Source organism: Rhinopithecus roxellana, chromosome 14 (genome assembly GCF_007565055.1).
Source record: "Rhinopithecus roxellana isolate Shanxi Qingling chromosome 14, ASM756505v1, whole genome shotgun sequence".
Classification (NCBI taxonomy): Eukaryota; Metazoa; Chordata; class Mammalia; order Primates; family Cercopithecidae; genus Rhinopithecus; species Rhinopithecus roxellana.
The window spans coordinates 79,223,026-79,244,496 of NC_044562.1; the positions used below are offsets into that span (position 1 = coordinate 79,223,026).

A 21,471-nucleotide genomic window follows, 5' to 3' on the forward strand; every position below is an offset into this window, starting at 1 on the left:
GTATTTGTTAACCATCTCCCCAATCTCCCCACCTCTAGCCCTTGGTAACTACCATTTTACTCTCTGCTTCTATGAATTCAAATATTTCACATGTCACATTTAAGTGAGATTACATTGTATTTGTCTTTCTGTGACTGGCTTACTTCACTTAACATGATATACTCGAGGTGCATCTGTGCTGTTGCAAAAGACAGGATTTTTTTAAAAGGCTGAATAATATTCCATTGTCTATATGTACCACATTTTCTTCATTCATTTGTTGATGGACACATAGGTGGCTATTGTGAATAATGCTGCAGTGTGCATGGGAGTGTAGATATCTTTTTGATATATTGGTTTCATTTTCCTTGGATATATACCCAGTATAGGATTGCTAGGTTATATAGCAGTTCTATTTCTAACTTTTTGAGGAACCTACATACAGTTTTGCATAATGGCTGTACTAATTTACATTCCCACCAACAGTGTACAAGGGTTCCCTTTTTTCCACATTCCTGCCAGCACTTGATATCGTCCGTCTTTTTTGATAATAGCCATTCTAATAGGTGTGAGGAGATACTTCATGGCTTTGATTTGCATTTCCCTGATAATCAGTGGTGTTTAGCATCTTTTAAAATACCTGTTGGCCATTTGTATGTCTTCTTTTGAGAAATTTCTGTTTAGGTCTTTTGCCCATTTTTTTCCTATTTCTTTTTTTTAGTTGGTTTCAGTAGTTTGTACTTTTTAGAAATTTGTCCATTTCATCTCAGTTATCTAATAGATGGGCATACAAATGTCCAAAGTATTTGTTTATTTTTTTATTACTGTAAGGTCAATAGCAATGTTTCTTTTCATTTCTGATTTTAGTTATTCGAGTCTACTCTCTTTTTGGTCAGTCTAGCTAAAGATTTGTTGTTTTTGTTTATCTTTTTGAAGAACCAGATTTGGTCCTTTTTATTTTCTCTATTGTTTTTCTATTGTTCTGTATTTTCTCTATTGTTTTTCTAATCTCTACTTCATTTATTTCCACTCTAATCTTTACTATTTCTTTCCTTCTGCTTATTTTGGTCTTAGTTTGTCCTTTTATCTCCAGTGTCTTAAAGTGAGATGTTGAGTTATTGATTTAAGATTTTCTTTAACACAGACCATTAAAACTACAAATTTCCTTCTAAGAATTGCTTTAGCTGCATCCTGTAAGTATTTTAATGTTGCGTTTTCATTTTCATTTATCTCAAAGTATTTTCTAGTTTCTCTTGTGATTTTTTTGACCTGTTGGTTATTTCTGAGTGTATTATTTTGGTTCCATATGTCTGTTAAATTCCCAAGTATTTTCATTATTAATTTCAAGTTTCTATCCATCATAGCCCGAGAATATATTTTATATGATTTTAATTCTTTTAAACTTACTGAAGTTTATTTTATGACCTAGCATGTGTCTGCCTTGGAAAATGTTTCATATGCACTTGAGAGGAATGTATATTCTGCTGTTACTGGATGGAGTATTCCAAAGATCTCTGTTGGGTCTAGTTGGTTCATACTGATTTCAAGTCTTCTATTCCTCTTGATATTCTGCCTATTTGTTCTCTCCAATATTGAAAGTGTGTAATTGAAATTTCTGACTATTATTGCTGAAATATCTGTGTCTTCCTTCAAATCTGTCAGACTTTGCTTCATGTGTTTTCGGGGTTCTTTTTCTGGTACATATATCTTCATAAATGTTATCTTTCATGATGGATTGACCTTTTTATCTTTATAAAATGATTTTTATCTCTAGTAACAAGTTTTTAAAGTCTATTTTGTCTGATATTAGTATAGCCACTCTTGGTTTCTTATGGTTACTTTTTGAAATGATTTTTTTTCTATCTTTTTGTTTCAACCTGTTTGTATCTTTGGATCTAAAATGTGTCTCCTGTAGACAGCACATAGTTGGATCTTGTTTTTTTATGCAATCTGACAATCTCTGTCTTTTGATTGTATTGTTTAATCTATTACATATAAAACGAACATAACATCCTGAAAAGTGGAGGATAAAAGGTCAACTGGCTAGAACCTCAGGAACCAAGTAATAACATGTTGATTAGTTCCTTGGGTATCTTATGCCTAATGTGTACTAGATTGAGTGTTGGAAAAGCTGGCAAACTGGAAACCCCAATGAGTGCAGACCAAAAAGACCCAACAAAATCCTGCTTTTTCTAGATAGTGGGTCAGAAAGAGAAAGCCCAGTAGAAAATTTTTAAGCAATAATTGCTGTACTCCAGCCAAACACCACAGAAGAAAATGGTGACCTCACTCTCACCCATGTCAGCAAATGTTGAGTTGGGAGTATAGACTTTTCCACACTTGCTAGGTGGTAGTGAGCCCCTCTTGTGCCACCCCCTCACCCACCCCCATGGTGTCCATGGAGAATATGTGGGAGGCTTGAATCATCCCCACTATAATAAGGCACCTCTCCTCTTACCTGCTGGGTTGGGGTGACAGAGTCAAAACATTACCACTACCCTCATGGAAGGGGAAATCAAGACATTTTCAGATGACATAAATCAAGAGAATTTGTTGCCAGCTGACTTACCCCAAAAAAATGCCTAAGAAAAGTTCTTTAAGTAGAAAGGAAAAAATAAAAGAAGTCCTAGACATCAGGAAGGAAGTGCGTAGTAACAAAACTATGAATACATGCAATAGACCTTCCTTCTCTTGAGCTTTCTAAATTATGTTTTATGGTAGAAACTCTAACACTGATATGATCCTATTATGACACTGTCTGATGTGTGTTTAATTTGGAAATAGTTAAGACACTTACATTATTAACAAAGGAGAGTAGAAGTATGTAATGGGAGGTAATCTTTATATATTTCACTTGAATTAGTAAAATGACAACATTAGTAGACTGTGAAAAGTGATGTATCTATAATGTATTTCCTAGAGCAACCACTAAAAAAGCTTTACAAAGAGAGACACTTAAAAACACTATAGATAAATCAAAACTGAATTCTAAGAAAATGCTCAAGCAGCCCATCAGAACATAAGAGAAAACAAACACAGAAATAACAGAGAGAACAAATAGAAAACAAGAAATAAAATGACATATTTAAGCCCTAATATATCCAAACATAAGGAAGATTTTTTGTAGATATAGAAAAGATTACCCTAAAATGTTTATGAAAATGTAAAAAAAAAACTGGGATAGTTAAAACAAACTTGAAGAAGAATAATAAAGTAGGAAGAATCAATCTACCCAATTTCAAGACATATTATATAGCTAATGCAGTCAAGGCTGTGTGGCATTGACAGAGGTTAGATATATAGATCAATGGAACACAATGGAGAACTCAGAAATAGACCCACAAAAATATGTTCAATTGATTTTTGACAGAAGTGGAAAAACAGTACAGTGGGGGAAAGACAAGCTTTTAATCAAATGTTTGTGGAGCAATTGGACATCCATAGGCAAAAAAAAAAAAAAAAAAAGAAATTACACAAAAGTTAGCTCAAATGAATCATGGCTTATATGTAACAAATAAAACTAAACTTTTAGAAAAATATGGAAGAGACCATTTTCTTGTTCTAGGGTTGGACAGAGCATGTAAATTACACCAAAAGCACAATTCATAAAGGGAAAATGTGATAAATTGGACTTCAATAAAATTAAAAACTTTGTAAAAGATCCTGTTAAGAGAAAGAAAAGACAAGCTACTGACTGGAAGAACATATTTGCAACTTATGTATCCAGAAGAGGACTAGGATCCAGAATATTTAAAGAATTCTCTTATGCAACCAGCAGGCACATGAAAAAATGCTCATCATCACTGGCCATCAGAGAAATGCAAATCAAAACCACAATGAGATACCATCTCACACCAGTTAGAATGGCAATCATTAAAAAGTCAGGAAACAACAGGTGCTAGAGAGGATGTGGAGAAATAGGAACACTTTTACACAGTTGGTGGGACTGTAAACTAGTTCAACCATTGTGGAAGACAGTGTGGCGATTCCTCAAGGATTTAGAACTAGAAATACCATTTGACCCAGCCATCCCATTACTGGGTATATACCCAAAGGATTATAAATCATGCTGCTATGAAGACACATGCATACGTATGTTTATTGCGGCACTATTCACAATAGCAAAGACTTGGAACCAACCCAAATGTCCATCAATGACAGACTGGATTAAGAAAATGTGGCACATATACACTATGGAATACTGGTCAGCCATAAAAAAGGATGAGTTCGTGTCCTTCGTAGGGACATGGATGCAGCTGGAAACCATCATTCTCAGGAAACTATTACAAGAATAGAAAACCAAACACCACATGTTCTCACTCATAGGTGGGAACTGAACAATGAGATCACCTGGACACAGGAAGGGGAACATCACACACCGGGACCTGTTGTGGAGTGAGAGGACAGGCGAAGGATAGCATTAGGAGATATACCTAATGTAAATGACGAGTTAATGGGTGCAGCATACCAACATGGCACATGTAGACATATGTAACAAACCTGTACATTGTGCCCATGTACCCTAGAACTTAAAGTATAATTTTTAAAAAAAAGAAAGTTTACAAATTTGTTTTGGGCCTTCCTAGTTGGCTTGGGACCTGTGGGGAAGCTTGCTCTAAGGCATTATACGAACATTACTCATTGTATTTTACATTACTCATTGTAAAATAGAAAGAAAAAGTGCATCTTTTTCAAATTGTGAAAAAATAAAAGTTGTAGGAATTAAAAAATAAAAAAAGAGTTCTCAAAACTCAGTGTTAAAATAATAGCAAATTTCACTTCAAAGATGGGAAAAAGACATGAGTAAGGATATAAGACAGCAAATGAGCACATGAAATCTGTTAAACAGCATCAATAGAGAAATGCAAATTAAATCAAAATAAGCTGTTACTATAGACTTATTGGAATGGCTAAAATTAAAAATAGTGATAACCCTAAATGTTGATGAGGATGTGGAAGAACTGGATCACTCATACAATCACTCATGCCATTCAAACCATGTCCTAGCTATCCTGGAAAACAGTTTGGTAATTTAAAAAAAAATCTAAACACTCAACTACCATATGACCCAGCATTTCTACTCTTGGGGATTTATTCCAGAGAAATGAAAACTTATGCTCACATAAAAACCTATACACAAATGTTTATAGCTGCTTAATTTGTAATAGATAAAAATTGGAAACAGCCCAGATATCCTCCAAAGGATGAGTGGTTAAACAAACTGTGAGACATCTATATTATATGGAATCCTCCTTAATAAATGGGAATGAACTGTTAATGATGAAACTTGAAAGAATTATGCTGAGTGGAAAAAAGCCAACCCCAAAAGGTTCTACACTGTATGATTCCATTTATATAACATTCTTGAAATGACAAAATTACAGCAAAGGAGAACAGATTGGTTGTGGCTGGGGCTAAGGAGGATGTGGGGATTGGAGAGAAGCATGTGGAGGTATAAAAGGACAATATGAGGGAGGCTTGAGATGATGAGAATGTTCTGATCTTGATTGTATCAGTGTCAATATCTTGGGTGTGATATTGTCCTACAGTTTTACAAGATATTTGCAAGATATGGCTTTAGTAAATCTGTAAGCTTGATGTGTAAATTGAATGACAAAACAAGGTAAAACAAAAGAAAAGATAAAAAGTTTCCAAAACAAGGTAAAAAGAAAAAAAAAAGCAAAATAAGTCCTCATATCATAATAATTTGTAAAACATCTCTTATCTTTTCCTCTAATTGTCATCTATCTCCCCCTTCTTTGCTATACAACAAATGAGTCTTTGTTATTCAACAAATGGGGAATCTTAATTCGTTCAAATAGATTCATGTCAGTTTTTGCTGTTAAAAAAAAAAATGCCACTCTGTGGTCCAAATCACCTGCACACTTTATAGAATCCTTCCTGGGGTTTTATGATGACAAGTGTTCCCACCATTTAGGCAATGAAGACCTTGGTGTGTAGTCAAGGGAGCAAAGCCAGGCCTGCTCTTTTCCTTCCTGTCAGTTTTTCTGATAGGTTTGTTCTGTTGTTCCAGAAATATTATCAAGTTCTCTAATGCCTTAATCACCTCTTCTTCCCAGAATAAAAGTGAGTTAACCACTCATTTCAGTGACATTTCAGGGCTGAAAAGAGTGATAAACTGCAATATCTTTATCTGCACCAACCAGCAGTGATAGAATTCTCCTGAATTTTGTACCAGAAAATCCCAGAGCTGGGCCAGTGCCCAACACCCTTAATCCACATATGTTTGTAAACTGGCATTTTTAATGACAGTCACTTCATCACTTCTGCTTAAAGTGCTTGTAGAATAAAGACACCACGGGAAATTTAAGTAAAGTATTTATTATTTATCATTTTAATTGCCACATAACTATACATATTTATGGGATACAGTGTGATGTTTTGATGCATGTATACAATGTGTAATGATCAAATCAAATAATTACCATTTCCATCACCTAAGACATTTATCATGCCATTGTGGTGGGAACATTCAAAATCCTCTCTTCTAGCTCTCTTGAAATAGTCGATGTATTATTGTTAGCTATAGTCACCTACTATGCAATGTAGTACCAGAACTTATTTCTGAACAGTAACTTTGTACCTGTTGACCAACCTCTCCCCATCCGTCCCCCTCCACTGCTCTTCCCAGCCTCTGTTAACTACTATTCTCTAAGTAAAATGTTTGGACAAATACTTATAGTTTTCTGGTTTTAGACACCCCAAAACAAACTGAAAATGAAGAGAATTGACTCATGTATACATTAGAAAGCTTTTACTTATAATAGTATAGTATACTCTCTATTCAGAGATATTTAGTCTTTATAGGAGCCTCTGATTGTGGATACTTGTAGATAAGTTTATGATTTTCTAGTTCTTGTTCATCTCAGCGTTCTTCTTAGTCATCATGAAAGACTGGGAATGTGGTGATCACAAGAGACCTTAGCTGCTTTTGAGGTTGTCAGAAGGGTTGACCACAACAGTTATTTCCCTTCCTAATTCATATTTTGAAAGTCAAAGCAAAATCCAGAAACATTTATTGATTTCAGGAAGAGTGATCAAGCAGTGTAAGCCCAGCCCTTGACCTTGAGTAGCTTGCAATCTACTAGCAAGACAAGCATAAATGTACTCAATATAAATATAGTCAATAAAGATATTGACTAATAGTGCAGTTTATTCTGTATTAAATGAATTATATTGCAATGCTTGATCTAAGTTCAATAGAGAGAGAAAAAAATTCAAGCTCAAGCCACAAAATGAAGGCCTGACAGAGAGCAAAAAGGATGTGGATGAAGAACCCATGCTAAACAGGCTGCTTTCTGATTTTCTAAAGTAGACTCTATACCATGTAACTTGTCCCTGAGGATCATAACTGTCATCAAACAATATGTTAATTTTCTAATTATGGAATGCCTTCATTCCTAAAAGCAATTTCAGAATTTTTTTCCTCCCCTCCCTGGCACTGCCAATCCCAAGCCCTGTGCAGCAACATGGTAGTGCTGCTGGGAAAAATGCCGAAGTATTTTTCTTTGCTACTTTTCTTCTTGCTATTTCCCACAAGTGTCTTTGGCTTCAACCTTAGAAATTGTCCTGGTGAATGAAGCTTAGGCTGTAGTCAGCAAAAAGACAGGGCTAATAAAACACTTTTCTCTCCCATGGGAAGATAACAGGCACATTTTTCAGTGTCACTCTGAGATAGAGAAGTTGAAAAGCTGGCTTGCATTCCTAGAAGAGGTAAGAGTAAGCCTCCTGATTTCCAGCACACATCATTCTATCAGTTTCTTTTCAGACAACCTGTCTGGCTTTTGAAAATCTTTCTTACTTATGATTGCTGTATCACTGCATAATGAGTATGCATGAAAGAGACTAAAGTGGACCAAGCCCTGGGCTGCCATTTAGGGCATCCTGGCTTCCAACGACTGCTAATTAATTATTTCATGGTCCCAGCATCTTTGCCTATAAAAATGAAGGGGATATGCATATTTTCTGTGATTGGTACTATTTAGAAATTTGGTTGGATTTATTATAATTTTGCATAGATAAAATGTCTTACTTATGTTTAATAGAAATATACTATATATAGTGTATCTATTATATATATTATATATAATATATATTTAAAATATATGACATATATTTTAAATATATATATATTTTAAATCCCTCTATATCCACAAATGTAATCTGTCTTAGCTTGATCCTACTTGCAAGTATGAACATTCTTTTCCCTCTTTTAAAGGTTGCTGAACATTGAGAGCGAAATGATCAAATTTGCCAGTTACTATGCTGGAATTGCTGTCGCAGTACTTATCACAGGATATATTCAAGTTAGTAACTCCTCCACATAATTTATGGATCAATATCTGACCTCAAAGACATTACAATGAGATGCAACGTGTTGCTACCCTTTAGGCTAATCAGAAGCCCTAAGAACTACAGTTTATTTCCAGAGGACATGAGAGAATGGGTAGGGATTCTTCTCTCAGGTGGACAACTTAGGAGGATGCAAGTGGTTGTCCAGAGAGATGAATAATAGACTCGTAGTTGTAATGTCCTGTCCTCCCCTGCCTTTTCCTACTTCATCCTCTCTTCTATATCCAGAAATGGACATTTGCAGGTGTGTTTGTAGGGGGTAGTTGAGTAGCTTGAAGAAAGTGGGGGAGGGGGAGATAGAGGAAAACAAAATTTACTTTCTTTTTCTCGCATTGCTAAAGTCTCACCAAACTGCATTCCAACCCAAATTCTGAAAAGCTGAATCTAGAGCATATTTTAGATTTAAGTTATGGAAGGGCTTGGAGGTACTTAACCCTTGTTAAGAAAGAAAAATATTTTATCTTTTGCTTTCTTTTGTAGAAAAATAATGAATTCCTTCCCATTCATTCAAGAATTCCAGGCAGTGGTGTTTGTAAAGATAAATGAATCAATTTTTCCCATTTAGGCATTGGGAATTTTAATAACAGGCTTTTTTAATAGTTTGGGAAAATCTATCAGCAGATTAGATTTATGCTAATGTCATAATTTTTGTCTTACATTTCTTGAAAATTATTGCCTGAAAACTATGCATGAATGCTCCTAAGCTGGTCTTTCGGGGGGCAATTCACTCAGAAATGGCGTGAAAAAATAGTTATTTAAGAACAATAATGCCTTATTTTTGGTTCTGTGAGCCTTCTTCTACACATGAGGAAAGTGAAGCTCTGTAGGGTAAAATCCAGAAGACATGGACCTGCTTAAGGGTCAGAGCTGGATTCAAACCCAAATCTCAGGCTACCCTGCCCAAAGTTCTGTTTACCTCCACTTTTAGCAGGCAGATGACAGAGCTCACACCTTAGTTCCCAAGAAGAGGCATTTTCTGAATTACTTTCCCTTTTTTCTCAACTGTTGTATTGAAAGTACTTTCTTCTGAAAAAAAGAAGAAATTAACAAAATTTTAGACACTGCAATGCTAAACATTCCTTTGTCCATTTCCAGATATGCTTTTGGGTCATTGCTGCAGCTCGTCAGATACAGAAAATGAGAAAATTTTACTTTAGGAGAATAATGAGAATGGAAATAGGATGGTTTGACTGCAATTCAGTAGGGGAGCTGAATACAAGATTCTCTGAGTAAGTAGCTGGTAAAACAGTATGTTAGTGTGTGATTTTTGGATAATAAAACTCTTCTTTCTAAATTAAATAACAATTTAAAAGTATTTTCAGTTTTCCTGTTTCATCTCTTAAATTGGGCTTTCCTAGGTGGCATGACTTTTTCATAGGTAATACACTGTCAAATATGGACATTAAAAATTGAAAGCCAAGGTACTGCAATTTGGTGTGTAGACCTTAATTAAAATATTAGAAATGAAGTATTATAGAAGACAGTTAAAAAGGTTATTTAGCTGTCCAGGTGTAACTGGATTTAAATCCAGTTTACACCTGGTTTAGGTCATTAAAAGCCACCCAGGAATTCTAAATGAGAGGAATTAGAATTGGTTGAACCCTACTGAACTGAATTTTGAGGTCCCCTGAAAGACAGTCACTCTACAGTGTAGATAAAGCATACTGAAAGTCAGGACCCCTAACTTCCAGCACTTACTCTGCTCCTTACTGTGACCTTGAACAGTTATCTAACCTCGCCGGAAACAATGGTCTAATATCTGGGTGATGTCTTAGGTTCTTTCTTGCTATTTAGTTCCAAGCTCTATTCAATCCATCTGGACAAGAGGTTAAGGAAATATTCTCAGGAATATGAATTTAATTTAATTATATTCAATCAATATTCTGTAGCAATTACCTTGTACTTGTGCTCTTAAGGCACTTACAGCCTAGTAGGGGAAATAAGAAGTGCAAGCAAATAATCAGAACTAACACATATTGTTTATTATATGATAGGCGCTGTTCTATAGGCTTTACATACATTCACTACTTCAATCCTCATTACTACCCACTGGGGTAGGTTCTATTATTGTTCTCATTTTACATACAAGAAAATTGAGCCACAAAAAGGTTAAGTAACTTGCCCAACAAGAGTTTGTATTCAAATTCTTAGTCTGGCTCCAGAATCTGCACTCTTCCCTGCTACTCTATACTGCCTCTAAGCAGAATGCAATAATTCCACACACATACACATTCACAAGCATTAATTACAGTGTTATGGGAACACAGGGAGAAAGGTGTAACTTCTTGGGGGATTATACAAGACTGATGAACGAGGAGGTATGTGACTAGAACCTTGAGGCTGAAAGGCTTCAGCAGACATAAAGAAAGGCTTTTCAAGACAGAGCAAGGATATTAGCCATGTAAAAGAAAAAGACAAATAAGATGGTTGCCAAAAGCCTTTATCAACAATTAGTACCAGTTGTGAAACCTAGATTAAGGACAAAGTTGGTTGGCTATGAGGAAAGAGGCTTGATAACATCCCAAGGTGCAGCAAATTTTCCAAGATTTGAGAGGCTATTAATGTTACCCAAGGGTGATGAGGATGGAGAGATGGAAATGTTTAAAAGGGAAAGACTGAGACTTTCGGCAAGACATTTGAATGATCAAATTCAGTTTTAGTGACCAAAATCTTTCTGGTTTCTAGTGATATTAATAAAATCAATGATGCCATAGCTGACCAAATGGCCCTTTTCATTCAGCGCATGACCTCGACCATCTGTGGGTTCCTGTTGGGATTTTTCAGGGGTTGGAAATTGACCTTGGTTATTATTTCTGTCAGCCCTCTCATTGGGATTGGAGCAGCCACCATTGGTCTGGTAAGAATGTCTTTTTGCATCTCTCCATGGGAAGACATTTGCCCTCATAAACAACCAAAAATGTGAAGTTTGAGTCCCTTTTCCTGAGTATAGTTAGCAACATAATTATCACTATTTTCATGTAGTTTGTTAGGTTACTCCCCAGTGTCAAATGACATTTCATCGAATAGGGATTAATGATGTTTTAATAAGGTAAATATTGTTTTATTAACAGCAAGTACATTTATTGAGCATTCACTGTTTCTCTAGGCACTATTAGGAGCTTAATAGTCATTATCTCTAATCCTTACAACAATCTTATAAAGTGAGCACTAACATCATTTTAAATATAAGAAACTAGGCTCAGAGAGGTAAGGGGTTTTGTCTGGGACTGCACCGCTGGCAGAGCAGGATTCAAGTCTAAGGGGCTCTGACTCCAAACCCCATTCACTCTCCAATATGCCTATTGTTCCCCATGTCCTGCCAAGCTCAGGCACTTCCCTGAAATGGCACAACAGACACAGAGCATTAACAAGCACATAAGAAGGATTTCTGCAATCATAACTGTGTTCTCCATTCCATCTTATCCATTTCATCTCATCTTTCAGATAACCTGTTCCAGAGAGAAGTGATTTGACCCATTCCAAGAGTTATCCCAGTCACTATCTTGGTTCCCCAGATATTGAGGCCTGGACAACATATAGGTATAGGAATTTTGGGTCACATCAGCTAAAAACACTCCCAAGGACTGAGAAATTATTATTAGAGCAGCCACATTAGACAGCACGTTATGGGATCAGGCATACTAAAAATTTGCTATAAATGAGAATAGAATTTAACTGAAAAACTGCATACGTACTCACACATCATTGAGCAATAGGTACCAATTTCCTATTGCTCAATAGCAAAATATTCTCACAGTCCACTGACTAAATTACTCAAACATTTCCCAGATAATATAGAAAATGGTTTTAAGTGACAATAGCAAAGAGCTCACTCCATTTCACTAGGTCATCACTTGGCTCTACCACCAACAGGTTGTATGACTCAGGAAAAATCCATTTAACCCATGAAAACCTCACTTTCTTTGTCTTTAAAATAGGGATAATACCTCCCAAAAACATTATGATGATTCAGGGAATAATCCACGATATGCATTTAAGCAGTGTCAGGCGCAGAATCAATTGCTAGAGAGAGATGTATATGTTTTTCAATCCACTACATCATTCAAGCTTTACAACAGTCTTTCCTACTAACCACTTCCCAGCTATACTCCAGGGAACACTCAACTTCCACAGAAGAGCTTCAGGGGTTTTGCAAACATTTTGTTCATTTTTTTCCAAATAGACTAATCTCTTTCTTCAAACCTGTGATAAAGTAATATACACACTCACATGGATCATAGGCCACCTTTCAACATGTTGGAGGTTAAAACATAGCTCAGTTCACTTGGTTTTAAACAGATCTAAGGCTTAGTTTCTCTAGTCATCTCAGTACCCATTTCCAGCTTCTCATAAACATGTCACTGATTTGGAATGTTGTAGGTCTGCACATGTCTTGTCTTGCTTTCAAGTCTGTGTATGCTTGTTCTTATACAACAAACTTCTACAAGCAACTATAAAGCAAACTATACAAGCAACTTCACTGGGCTCAAATGTAAACTTTATTGTTAATAAAAACAGCCTCAAGTCTTGGTAACACAGTGAGACCCCATATCTACAAAAAAAAAACCTTTTTAAATAGCCAGGCATGGTGGCATGTGCCTATAGTCTCAGATACCCAGGAGGCTGAGGCCAGTGAAATGCTTGAGTCCAGGAGTTTGATGCTGCAGTGAGCTAGAATCATGCTGCTGCACTCCAGCCTGGGCAACAGAACAAGAACCTGGCTCTTAAAAAAAAAAAAAAAAAAAGCCTCACTTTCCTTACTGTTACATTTTTTTATTCACATGTTTTATAAAATGTACTTTGATGAAATAAATATATTGTTTTTTAAAACTACTATGAATACTTACTTAACTTACATCTTAGAATTCCATCTAAGATTTTGATAAGAGTTTTGCTGCTAAAAGTTTGGAAAAACTACTGGAAGATAAACTCCCTTAATCTGGGTATTATATTTTTTTTATATTTCTGAACTAGTTGATCTTCTGCAATATTTTTCCTCTTCTTATTTATCTGTGCCAGGGGTTTCTTTGGGGGTTCATTTTGACTAGGAATCAATCAAAGTCAATTTTAGAAAAAGTAATGTGTCTACTATTAAGTACAGATGTCTTTTCATTTTCTTTTGTAAAAATGAAAACCACATAGTTGAGCATCTCCAACTGAGTGAAAATGAATTTTCTTTTCTGGAATCATCTGGAATCATCTCTCAACATCATGCCTATACTCTATATGTTATATGCCATATATTAGACCCAGTCATGATATCTGCATGTGTCTCTGGCGTTTGTCTATAAATTATGCAATGGCCATTGGCTAATAGCAATGAACTATGACATGGTCTAACTTAACACTTTATTAGTATAATGACTGAAACACTTTAGTCTCACAGAATGTCCTATTTGGAACTTATTCTGTGAGGAGGTTCTTACTTTTAGTAGGGTCATTTTGATATATTAACAAACAAACAACCCTGAATGAAGCTTACCATAGACCAAATCTGGATGAGATTTCTTCCTCCTGTCAATGATGTTACAGTGAGAATCTGATATTGTATTAAACCATGCCACATGCTAAATGAATCTCAATGACAGACTGACTGACTTAATTTCTTGGACTTCGCATTTTCTTTTCTTCTTTTTGATTTTTAGAGTGTGTCCAAGTTTACGGACTATGAACTGAAGGCCTATGCCAAAGCAGGGGTGGTGGCTGATGAAGTCATTTCATCAATGAGAACGGTGGCTGCTTTTGGTGGTGAGAAAAGAGAGGTTGAAAGGTTGGTTAATTGGGATCTGATTCTTTCCCTAATTTCATCAATCAGTGTAGTACCCTGAATCTCTCAGTCTGTGCAAAGTGGCAGACCCACCTTGGTCTACGGCCTCCAGAGGAAGTACTTGTTCAAGAGGGAGCTAAGCAGAGAGATTTAGATTGGTCAAAGCACTATAAGAAGTCCCAAGCCTTTAGCAGTATGTTTTTAAAGATGTTGCAGTTGGCAATTTTTAGAAAGCCAACTTAGAGTACATATTTATTTCAAACTCTGATGGTATTTATGTACACGTATTATACCTCATATCAGTCTATAATGCTGTTTGCTGTCATTAAAGAAAAGTCTACATGAGACATTACAACTGACACCACAGAAGTACAAAGGATCATAAGAGACTACTAAAAACAAATGCCAACAAATTGGATGACCTAGAAGAAATGGATAAATTCCTAGAAAAATATAACCTACCAAGGTTGAATCATGGAAAAATAAAGAGAAATAAATCTGAACATACCAATAATGAGTAAGGAGATTGAATCAGTAATAAAAAGTCTTCTATGAAAGAAAAGCCCAGAACCTGATAGCTTCACTGCTGAATTTTAACAGACATTTAAAGAAAAACTAGTACCAGTCCTCCTCAAATTCTTCCACAAAATTAAAAAGGAGGAAATACTTCACACTCATTTTACAAGGCCAATATTACCTTGATACCAAAGCCAGAAAAGGATACTACAAGACAATCAAAGGCCAATATCCATGATAAACATGGATATGAAAATGCTCAACAAAAATACTAGTAAGCCAAATTGAATAGCACATGAAAAGAATCATTCACCATGATCCTAGGATTTATCCCTAGGATGTAAGGATAGTTCAATATAGGCATGTCAATAAATGTAATATACCACATTAACAGAATGAAAGACAAAAACCATATGGTTATCTCAATAGATGTTGAAAAAGCATTTAACAAAATTCAACATCCTTTCCTGATAGAAGCTCTCAACAAATTAGGTATAAAAAGAATGTACCTCAATACAATAAAGGTCACATATGACAAGCCCACAGCTAAATCATACTCAATGGTGAGAATTTGAAAGCTTTTCCTACTAAGATAGGAACAAGACAAAAATACCCATTCTTGCCATTTCTTATGCAACCACAAAAAAACTTGAATAGCAAAAGCAATCCTGAACAAGAAGAACAAAGCTGGAGGCATCATGTTACCTGATCTCAAAATCTACTAGAAAGTAGTAGATTATTATTAGATTATTTGACTATTTGATTAATATAGTAATCAAAACAGCATGGACTGTCATAGAAACAGACACATAGACCAGTGAAAAAGAATGGAGAGCCCAGAAAGAAGTCCATGCATTTATAGTCAATTGATTTTCAATATAGAGGCCAAAAACACACCATGAGGAAAGGGCAGTCTCTTCAATAAACGATGTTGGGGAAACTGGACATTCACATGCAGAAAAATGAAATTTGGTCCTTATCTCACACTATACGCAAATATCAACTCAAAATGGATTAAAGTCTTCAATGTAAGAAGTAAAACTGAAAAATTACTAGAAGAAAGCATAGGAAAGAAGCTCTATGACATTGGTCTGGGCAATGATTTTTTTGGCACGACCACAAAAGGGCAGGTAACAAAAGCAAAAATAGACAGATGGGATTACATCAAACTAAAAAGCTTCAGAAAGGAAACAATCAACAGAGTGAAGAGGCAATTTACAGAATGAGAGAAAATATTTGTAAACCATACATCTGATAAGGGGTTAATATCCAATACATATAAGAAACACAAACAACTCAATGACAAGAAAACACCCTGATTAAAAAATGGTCAAAAGACCTGAATAGACATTTCTCAAAAGAAAACATACAAATAGAAATATACAAAAAGAAACATACAACAGGTATGTGAAAAGATGTCACACATCACTAATCATCAAGGAAACGCAAGTTAAAACCACAATGAGATATCATCTTATATCTGTAAGAATGGCCATTATAAAAAGAAGAAAGATACCAAGTGTTGGCAAGTATATGGGGAAAATGAAACCCTGTTACACAGATCGCTTTTGGTGAGAAAGTAAATCAGTACAGCCAAAGAGTATGGGGATTCCTCAAAAAATGGAAAATAGAACTACCATATGATCCAGCATCCCCACTATTGGGTATATATCCAAAGGAAATGAAATCAGTATGTCAAGAGATATCTGTTCTCTTATGTTCACTGCAACATTATTCATAATAGCCAAGCTATGGAATCAAGCACCCATCAACAGACAAGTGAATGAAGTGAATGAAGACAAGTGAATGAAGAAAATATGGTGTGTGTAAATTTACACGCCACATTCAATAAAATACTATTCAGTCTTGAAAAAGAAGAAAATACTGTTATTTGTAGCAACATGATGAACCTGGAGGACATTATGTTAAGTGAAATAATCCAGGCACAGAAAAATACCCCATGATATCACTGACAGAGTTGAACTCACAGAAGCAGAGAGCAGAACGGTACCAGGGGGTTTGAGGGGAAGGGGGCAGGTAAAAGGTAAGTGTTCTCACCACATACACACACACACATACACACACACACACACACACACACACACAATGTAAGTATGTGAGGTAATGCGTATGTTAATTATCTTGATTTAGCCATTCCACAATTTATACATACTTCAAACCATCATATTGTATACCACAGATATATGTAACTTTTGTCAATTAAAAAATAACAAAGAAATGCTGGCATGATTCAAAATGCTATTTCACACATTTTTATTGAACACCTTTTTAATTAAACACATTTTATTCAGGTACCATGCTACATGTTCTTTATAAAGTCTGATAAGATTTCAATTTAGTCAAACAGGCTGGGCACGGTGGCTCACACCTGTAATCCCAGCACTTTGGACGGCCAAGGCAGGTGGGTTGCTTGAGGCCAGGAGTTTGAGACCAGCATGGGCAACGTGGTGAAACCTCATCTCTACAAAAAAATACAAAAATTAACCAGACATGGTGGTGTGCACCTGTAGTCCCAGCAACTCTGGAGGCTGAGGTGGGAGGATCACATGATTCTGGGGAGGCTGAGGTTGCAGTGAGCTGTGATCATGCTACTGCACTCCAGCCTGGATGACAGAGTGAGACCCTGTCTCAAAAAACAAATTAGTGTTGATAAATTATAGATCATTATTCTAGAGGTTAACTCTCAATGAAAAGAAAAACCCAAATGGCCAAAATAATACTGTTGTCTAAAATGTAATTTTGTTTATTCTTTAATTTATCTGGTATTTATTGAGTACTTACTATTTGCCATGCTTTGATTTTTATAAAATAACTATCAACTGAATAGAAAATCTTACTTTATGTGTTATAGATTTGGTAAGATGGTGTTATTCTCAGTTGCTACCAAATCCACCAAGTAAAAAAGATTAATAGGATTTACAACCTCTTATTATCCTCTTTTCCCCATTTCTTTTGGTTTGTGGAGTGAGGTTCCTTATTTCTTGTAAAAAATTTCAGTAGCATATTTCTTCCACCATGAAAGACATTATCTTTTATTGTCAATAAAAGAGGCGGTGTAGTGTTTTAAAAATGGTAACAAACATAGGATAGACCTTCAGTTTGGGTCCTGCAAAAGGTTAAAAGTTCTCCATGAATTCAATTCTTGAGATGTAGGAAGGTAGTTTCAGAATGCCTGAGCTATATATGAGACAATGCCCATTGTTAATGGCTAGATCATAGAATTACTGAAACCTATTCCTTGCACTGGACTTCTACATAGTTTCAGTTACCCATGTCTCATGGCTGTGAACCTGACCTGTATGTCACAACACAGCATCTCAGCCACAGGGAAGATGGCTGAGTTGTAGATGAGTTGGTGCAAACACTAGTTCCAAGCCTGGGGAACTAGAAACAAAATAGTCTGGTCTGCTTATTTGGAACCAGTTGCATTATTTTCTGATAGGGACATGTCATGTGACTCAAGGAAACACTTCAAACACAAGTAATACTAGATCTCTCTTGTTCATACATTTATGTTGAAAATTCTTTTTCTCTTGGGGCCAAGCTTACCTCACTATGCAATCCAAGCAGCAATCAGGCAGCTTTGTTAAGTATCGTCCTTTCAACATGTTTCATTGTCAGGTTAAAACAAACTTGAAAAAACTACACAAAGGTTGTTGGAGATTTTTCTTCCTAAAGTTGCTGTGTTTGGGATGATTTTATGATCATTTTGTAAAACCCCTGCATCATGGCCTGTCTTAAACATTATAACTTGAGCTTATATATAAGTTTCTGCTGAAATTGGCTCAAATGTTTTCTCTTCACAGGTATGAGAAAAATCTTGTGTTTGCCCAGCGTTGGGGAATTAGAAAAGGGATAGTGATGGGATTCTTTACGGGATTCGTGTGGTGTCTCATCTTTTTGTGTTATGCACTGGCCTTCTGGTACGGCTCCACACTTGTCCTGGATGAAGGAGAATATACACCAGGAACCCTCGTCCAGGTACCTTGACTTATTGACCAAGACATAACATTTCCTTCTGGTATCTCAGAAAAGTCCATGGATTAGATATTTTGTTTATTACTTTGATGTCTTCAGGAAAAAAGCGTCAATGATTTTATGGAGTCTGTCTGTGGAAACTAGTAATACCTTAACAAAATTTTTTTTTTTTATTTCCATAAGTTTTTTGGGAAACAGGTGGTATTTGGTTACATGAGTAAGTCCTTTAGTGGTGATTTGTGAGATTTTGATTCTCCCATTGCCCAAGCAGTATACACTGAACCCAAGTTGTAGTCTTTTATCCTTCACTGCCTTCCTATCCTTTTCTCCTGAGTCCCCAAAGTTCATTGTATCATTCTTATGCCTTTGCATCCTCATAGCTTAGCTTCCACTTATGAGTGAGAACATACAATGTTTGGTTTTCCATTCCTGAGTTACTTCACTTAGAATAACAGTCTCCAATCCCATCCAGGTTGCTGTGAATGCCATTAATTCATTCCTTTTCTGGCTGAGTAGTATTCTATCATATATATACATATCTCACAGTTTCTTTATCCACTTGTTAATTGATGGGCATTTGGACTAGTTCCACAGTTTTGCAATTGTAAATTGTTCTGCTATAAACATGTGTGTGCAAGTATCTCTTTTATACAATGACTTCTATTCCTCTGGGTAGATACCCACAAGTGGGATTACTGAATCAAATGGTAGTTCTATATGCAGTTATTTAAGGAATTTCCATACTGTTTTCCATGGTTGTACTAGTTTACATTCCCACCAGCAGTGTAGAAGTGTTCCTTTTCACTGCATCCATGCCAACATCTATTATGTTTTGATTTTTTTAGTATAGCCATTCTTGCAAGAGACATTGTGGTTTTGATTTGCATTTCCCTGATCATTAGTAATGTTGAGCATTTTTTTCATATGTTTGTTAGCCATTTGTTTATCTTCTTCTGAGAATTGTCTATTTGTGTCCTTAGCCCACTTTTTGAGTTCGTTGTAGATTCTGGTTATTAGTCCTTTGTCAGATGTGTAGATTGTGAAGATTTTCTCGCATCATGTGGGTTGTCTATTTACTCGCTGAGTGTTCCTTATGCTGTGAAAAAGCTCTTTAGTTTAAGTCTCACCTATTTATCTTTGTTTTATTGCATTTGCTTTTGGGTTCTTGGTCATGAAAACTTTGCCTAAGCCAAAGTATAGAAGGGTTTTTCCAATGTTATCTTCTAGAAATTTTATAGAAAAAAAGTAATACTTATACATTTTATAGTAAAGAGATGCTAAACATTTGAATTGATGAAACCCACAATTTAATAATTTCAGATTAACTGAAGACTTTATAGCTATGAAATGATTTTCTGACTGAGTCCAAAAGAAAATATACCATGAAAATGGAAAGTCAGTGATCTCTCAGCTAAAAATTAACAGCTCACATAACTGAGCTTTATGATAGTCCAAGATACGTACTAATAAAGGTATTTGTGAAACATAATGAGTTACTAAAATGCCAGGTCAATAACATCCTTAACTGAACAGGTACTACAAATGTACTTTATTGCTTACTTGTGCTAAAGTAGCTAATGCCTTTAATTTTCATTGTCCTTCCAGTTATTCATTCAATAAGTAATTATTCAGCATCTACTATGTGCCAGACACTTAGAAAATGCAGGGGATTCAACAGTGAGCAACAGAAATGTGGGGTTTTCTTTTTTGCCTTGATGGAATTTACAGTTTAATGGAGAAGAAAAGCAGTAAATAAGTAACCATGTAAATGAATACAGACAAATAGAGACATGCTACAGAGGACGGAGAACCTTGACAGTGAATAGCAGGATAACCAGCTGTGACTGGGGTCAAGGAAGGCTTCTTATCCTGCTCCCTCTCCCAAGGCCTTTCCTCCTTAGCTTATGACTCTCTCTTGTTGCAGTTGGACTCTGATCATTGTTTGAATTCTCAGCTAAATGCCACTTTCCCAGTCAGGCCTTTTACGCTCACCCATTTTTTATTCTCTTTTGTGATTTGCTGTACCTTTTTTTCAAAGCTTATTTACCCTTGTGCCCCTCCTTTTCCACCCTCAGACAGTAAGATCTATGAGGTCAGGGAAGCAAAAAATGAAATATTTGTTTCATTTGGCCTGCAAGTAGATGACGAGTAGTTTTATATCAAATTCTTAAGTAAAATTTTTTAGCTCCAGATTCTGGGTAGAGCAAACAATGAAAAATATCAAAACCTTGTAAACCAGAAATTTGCTAGTTGAAAGCTTAAAATTCATGATCTACTGCTTTAAGATAAATACATTGCCTGGGAAAATTGAGTAGGATTTTGATTTGCAAATGGAAGTGATTATCAGAGGTTAAACCATAATCATTCCAAGTCACGGACTTTATTTCATTAAACGTGATAATACACAAAGAACAACCTTTTCAATTCAGTTTATCTTTGCAACATGAACGGCTAACATTTTTTGAACTTTGTTAAAGGAAATAAATACGATAATACAGGTTAATGTGTTTTGTAAACTTTAAAGAGATAGTATGGATGGGAAGTGTTACCAATTTTATAATTTAACCACTTCTTAACAACTTAGATACATTTTTTGCAGATTGGAAAAGCCAGTGAAGTATTGCAGGTCCAAACTGTAACTATAGTCCCTTGTCTTTATTAATCCAATTCCTCCTAAGAACTTTGACATTTACCAAACTAGGGATATCAGTAGTTGGCCTTAGTCCTAGCTGCTTATATATACTTACTACGCAAGAAGACAAACATTGAGAAAACTTATTTTTCCCTTTGTTCCATGCCTACAAGGAGAGGATAGAGGTATACAATAATAATGGTTC

The 21,471-nt window shown here is 35.6% G+C and overlaps 1 protein-coding gene across 1 annotated transcript in view; it reads left to right on the plus strand.

The window, feature by feature from the left end:
* Positions 1-21,471, plus strand: part of ABCB11 (ATP binding cassette subfamily B member 11) — a 106,818-nt gene that overhangs the window by 15,021 nt on the left and 70,326 nt on the right. Inside the window, exons 5-9 of the mRNA XM_010354416.2 lie at positions 8,219-8,306; positions 9,448-9,581; positions 11,038-11,209; positions 13,998-14,122; positions 18,463-18,637. Of these exons, the coding sequence (XP_010352718.2) occupies positions 8,219-8,306; positions 9,448-9,581; positions 11,038-11,209; positions 13,998-14,122; positions 18,463-18,637 (694 nt within the window). The remainder of the gene's footprint in view (positions 1-8,218; positions 8,307-9,447; positions 9,582-11,037; positions 11,210-13,997; positions 14,123-18,462; positions 18,638-21,471) is intronic.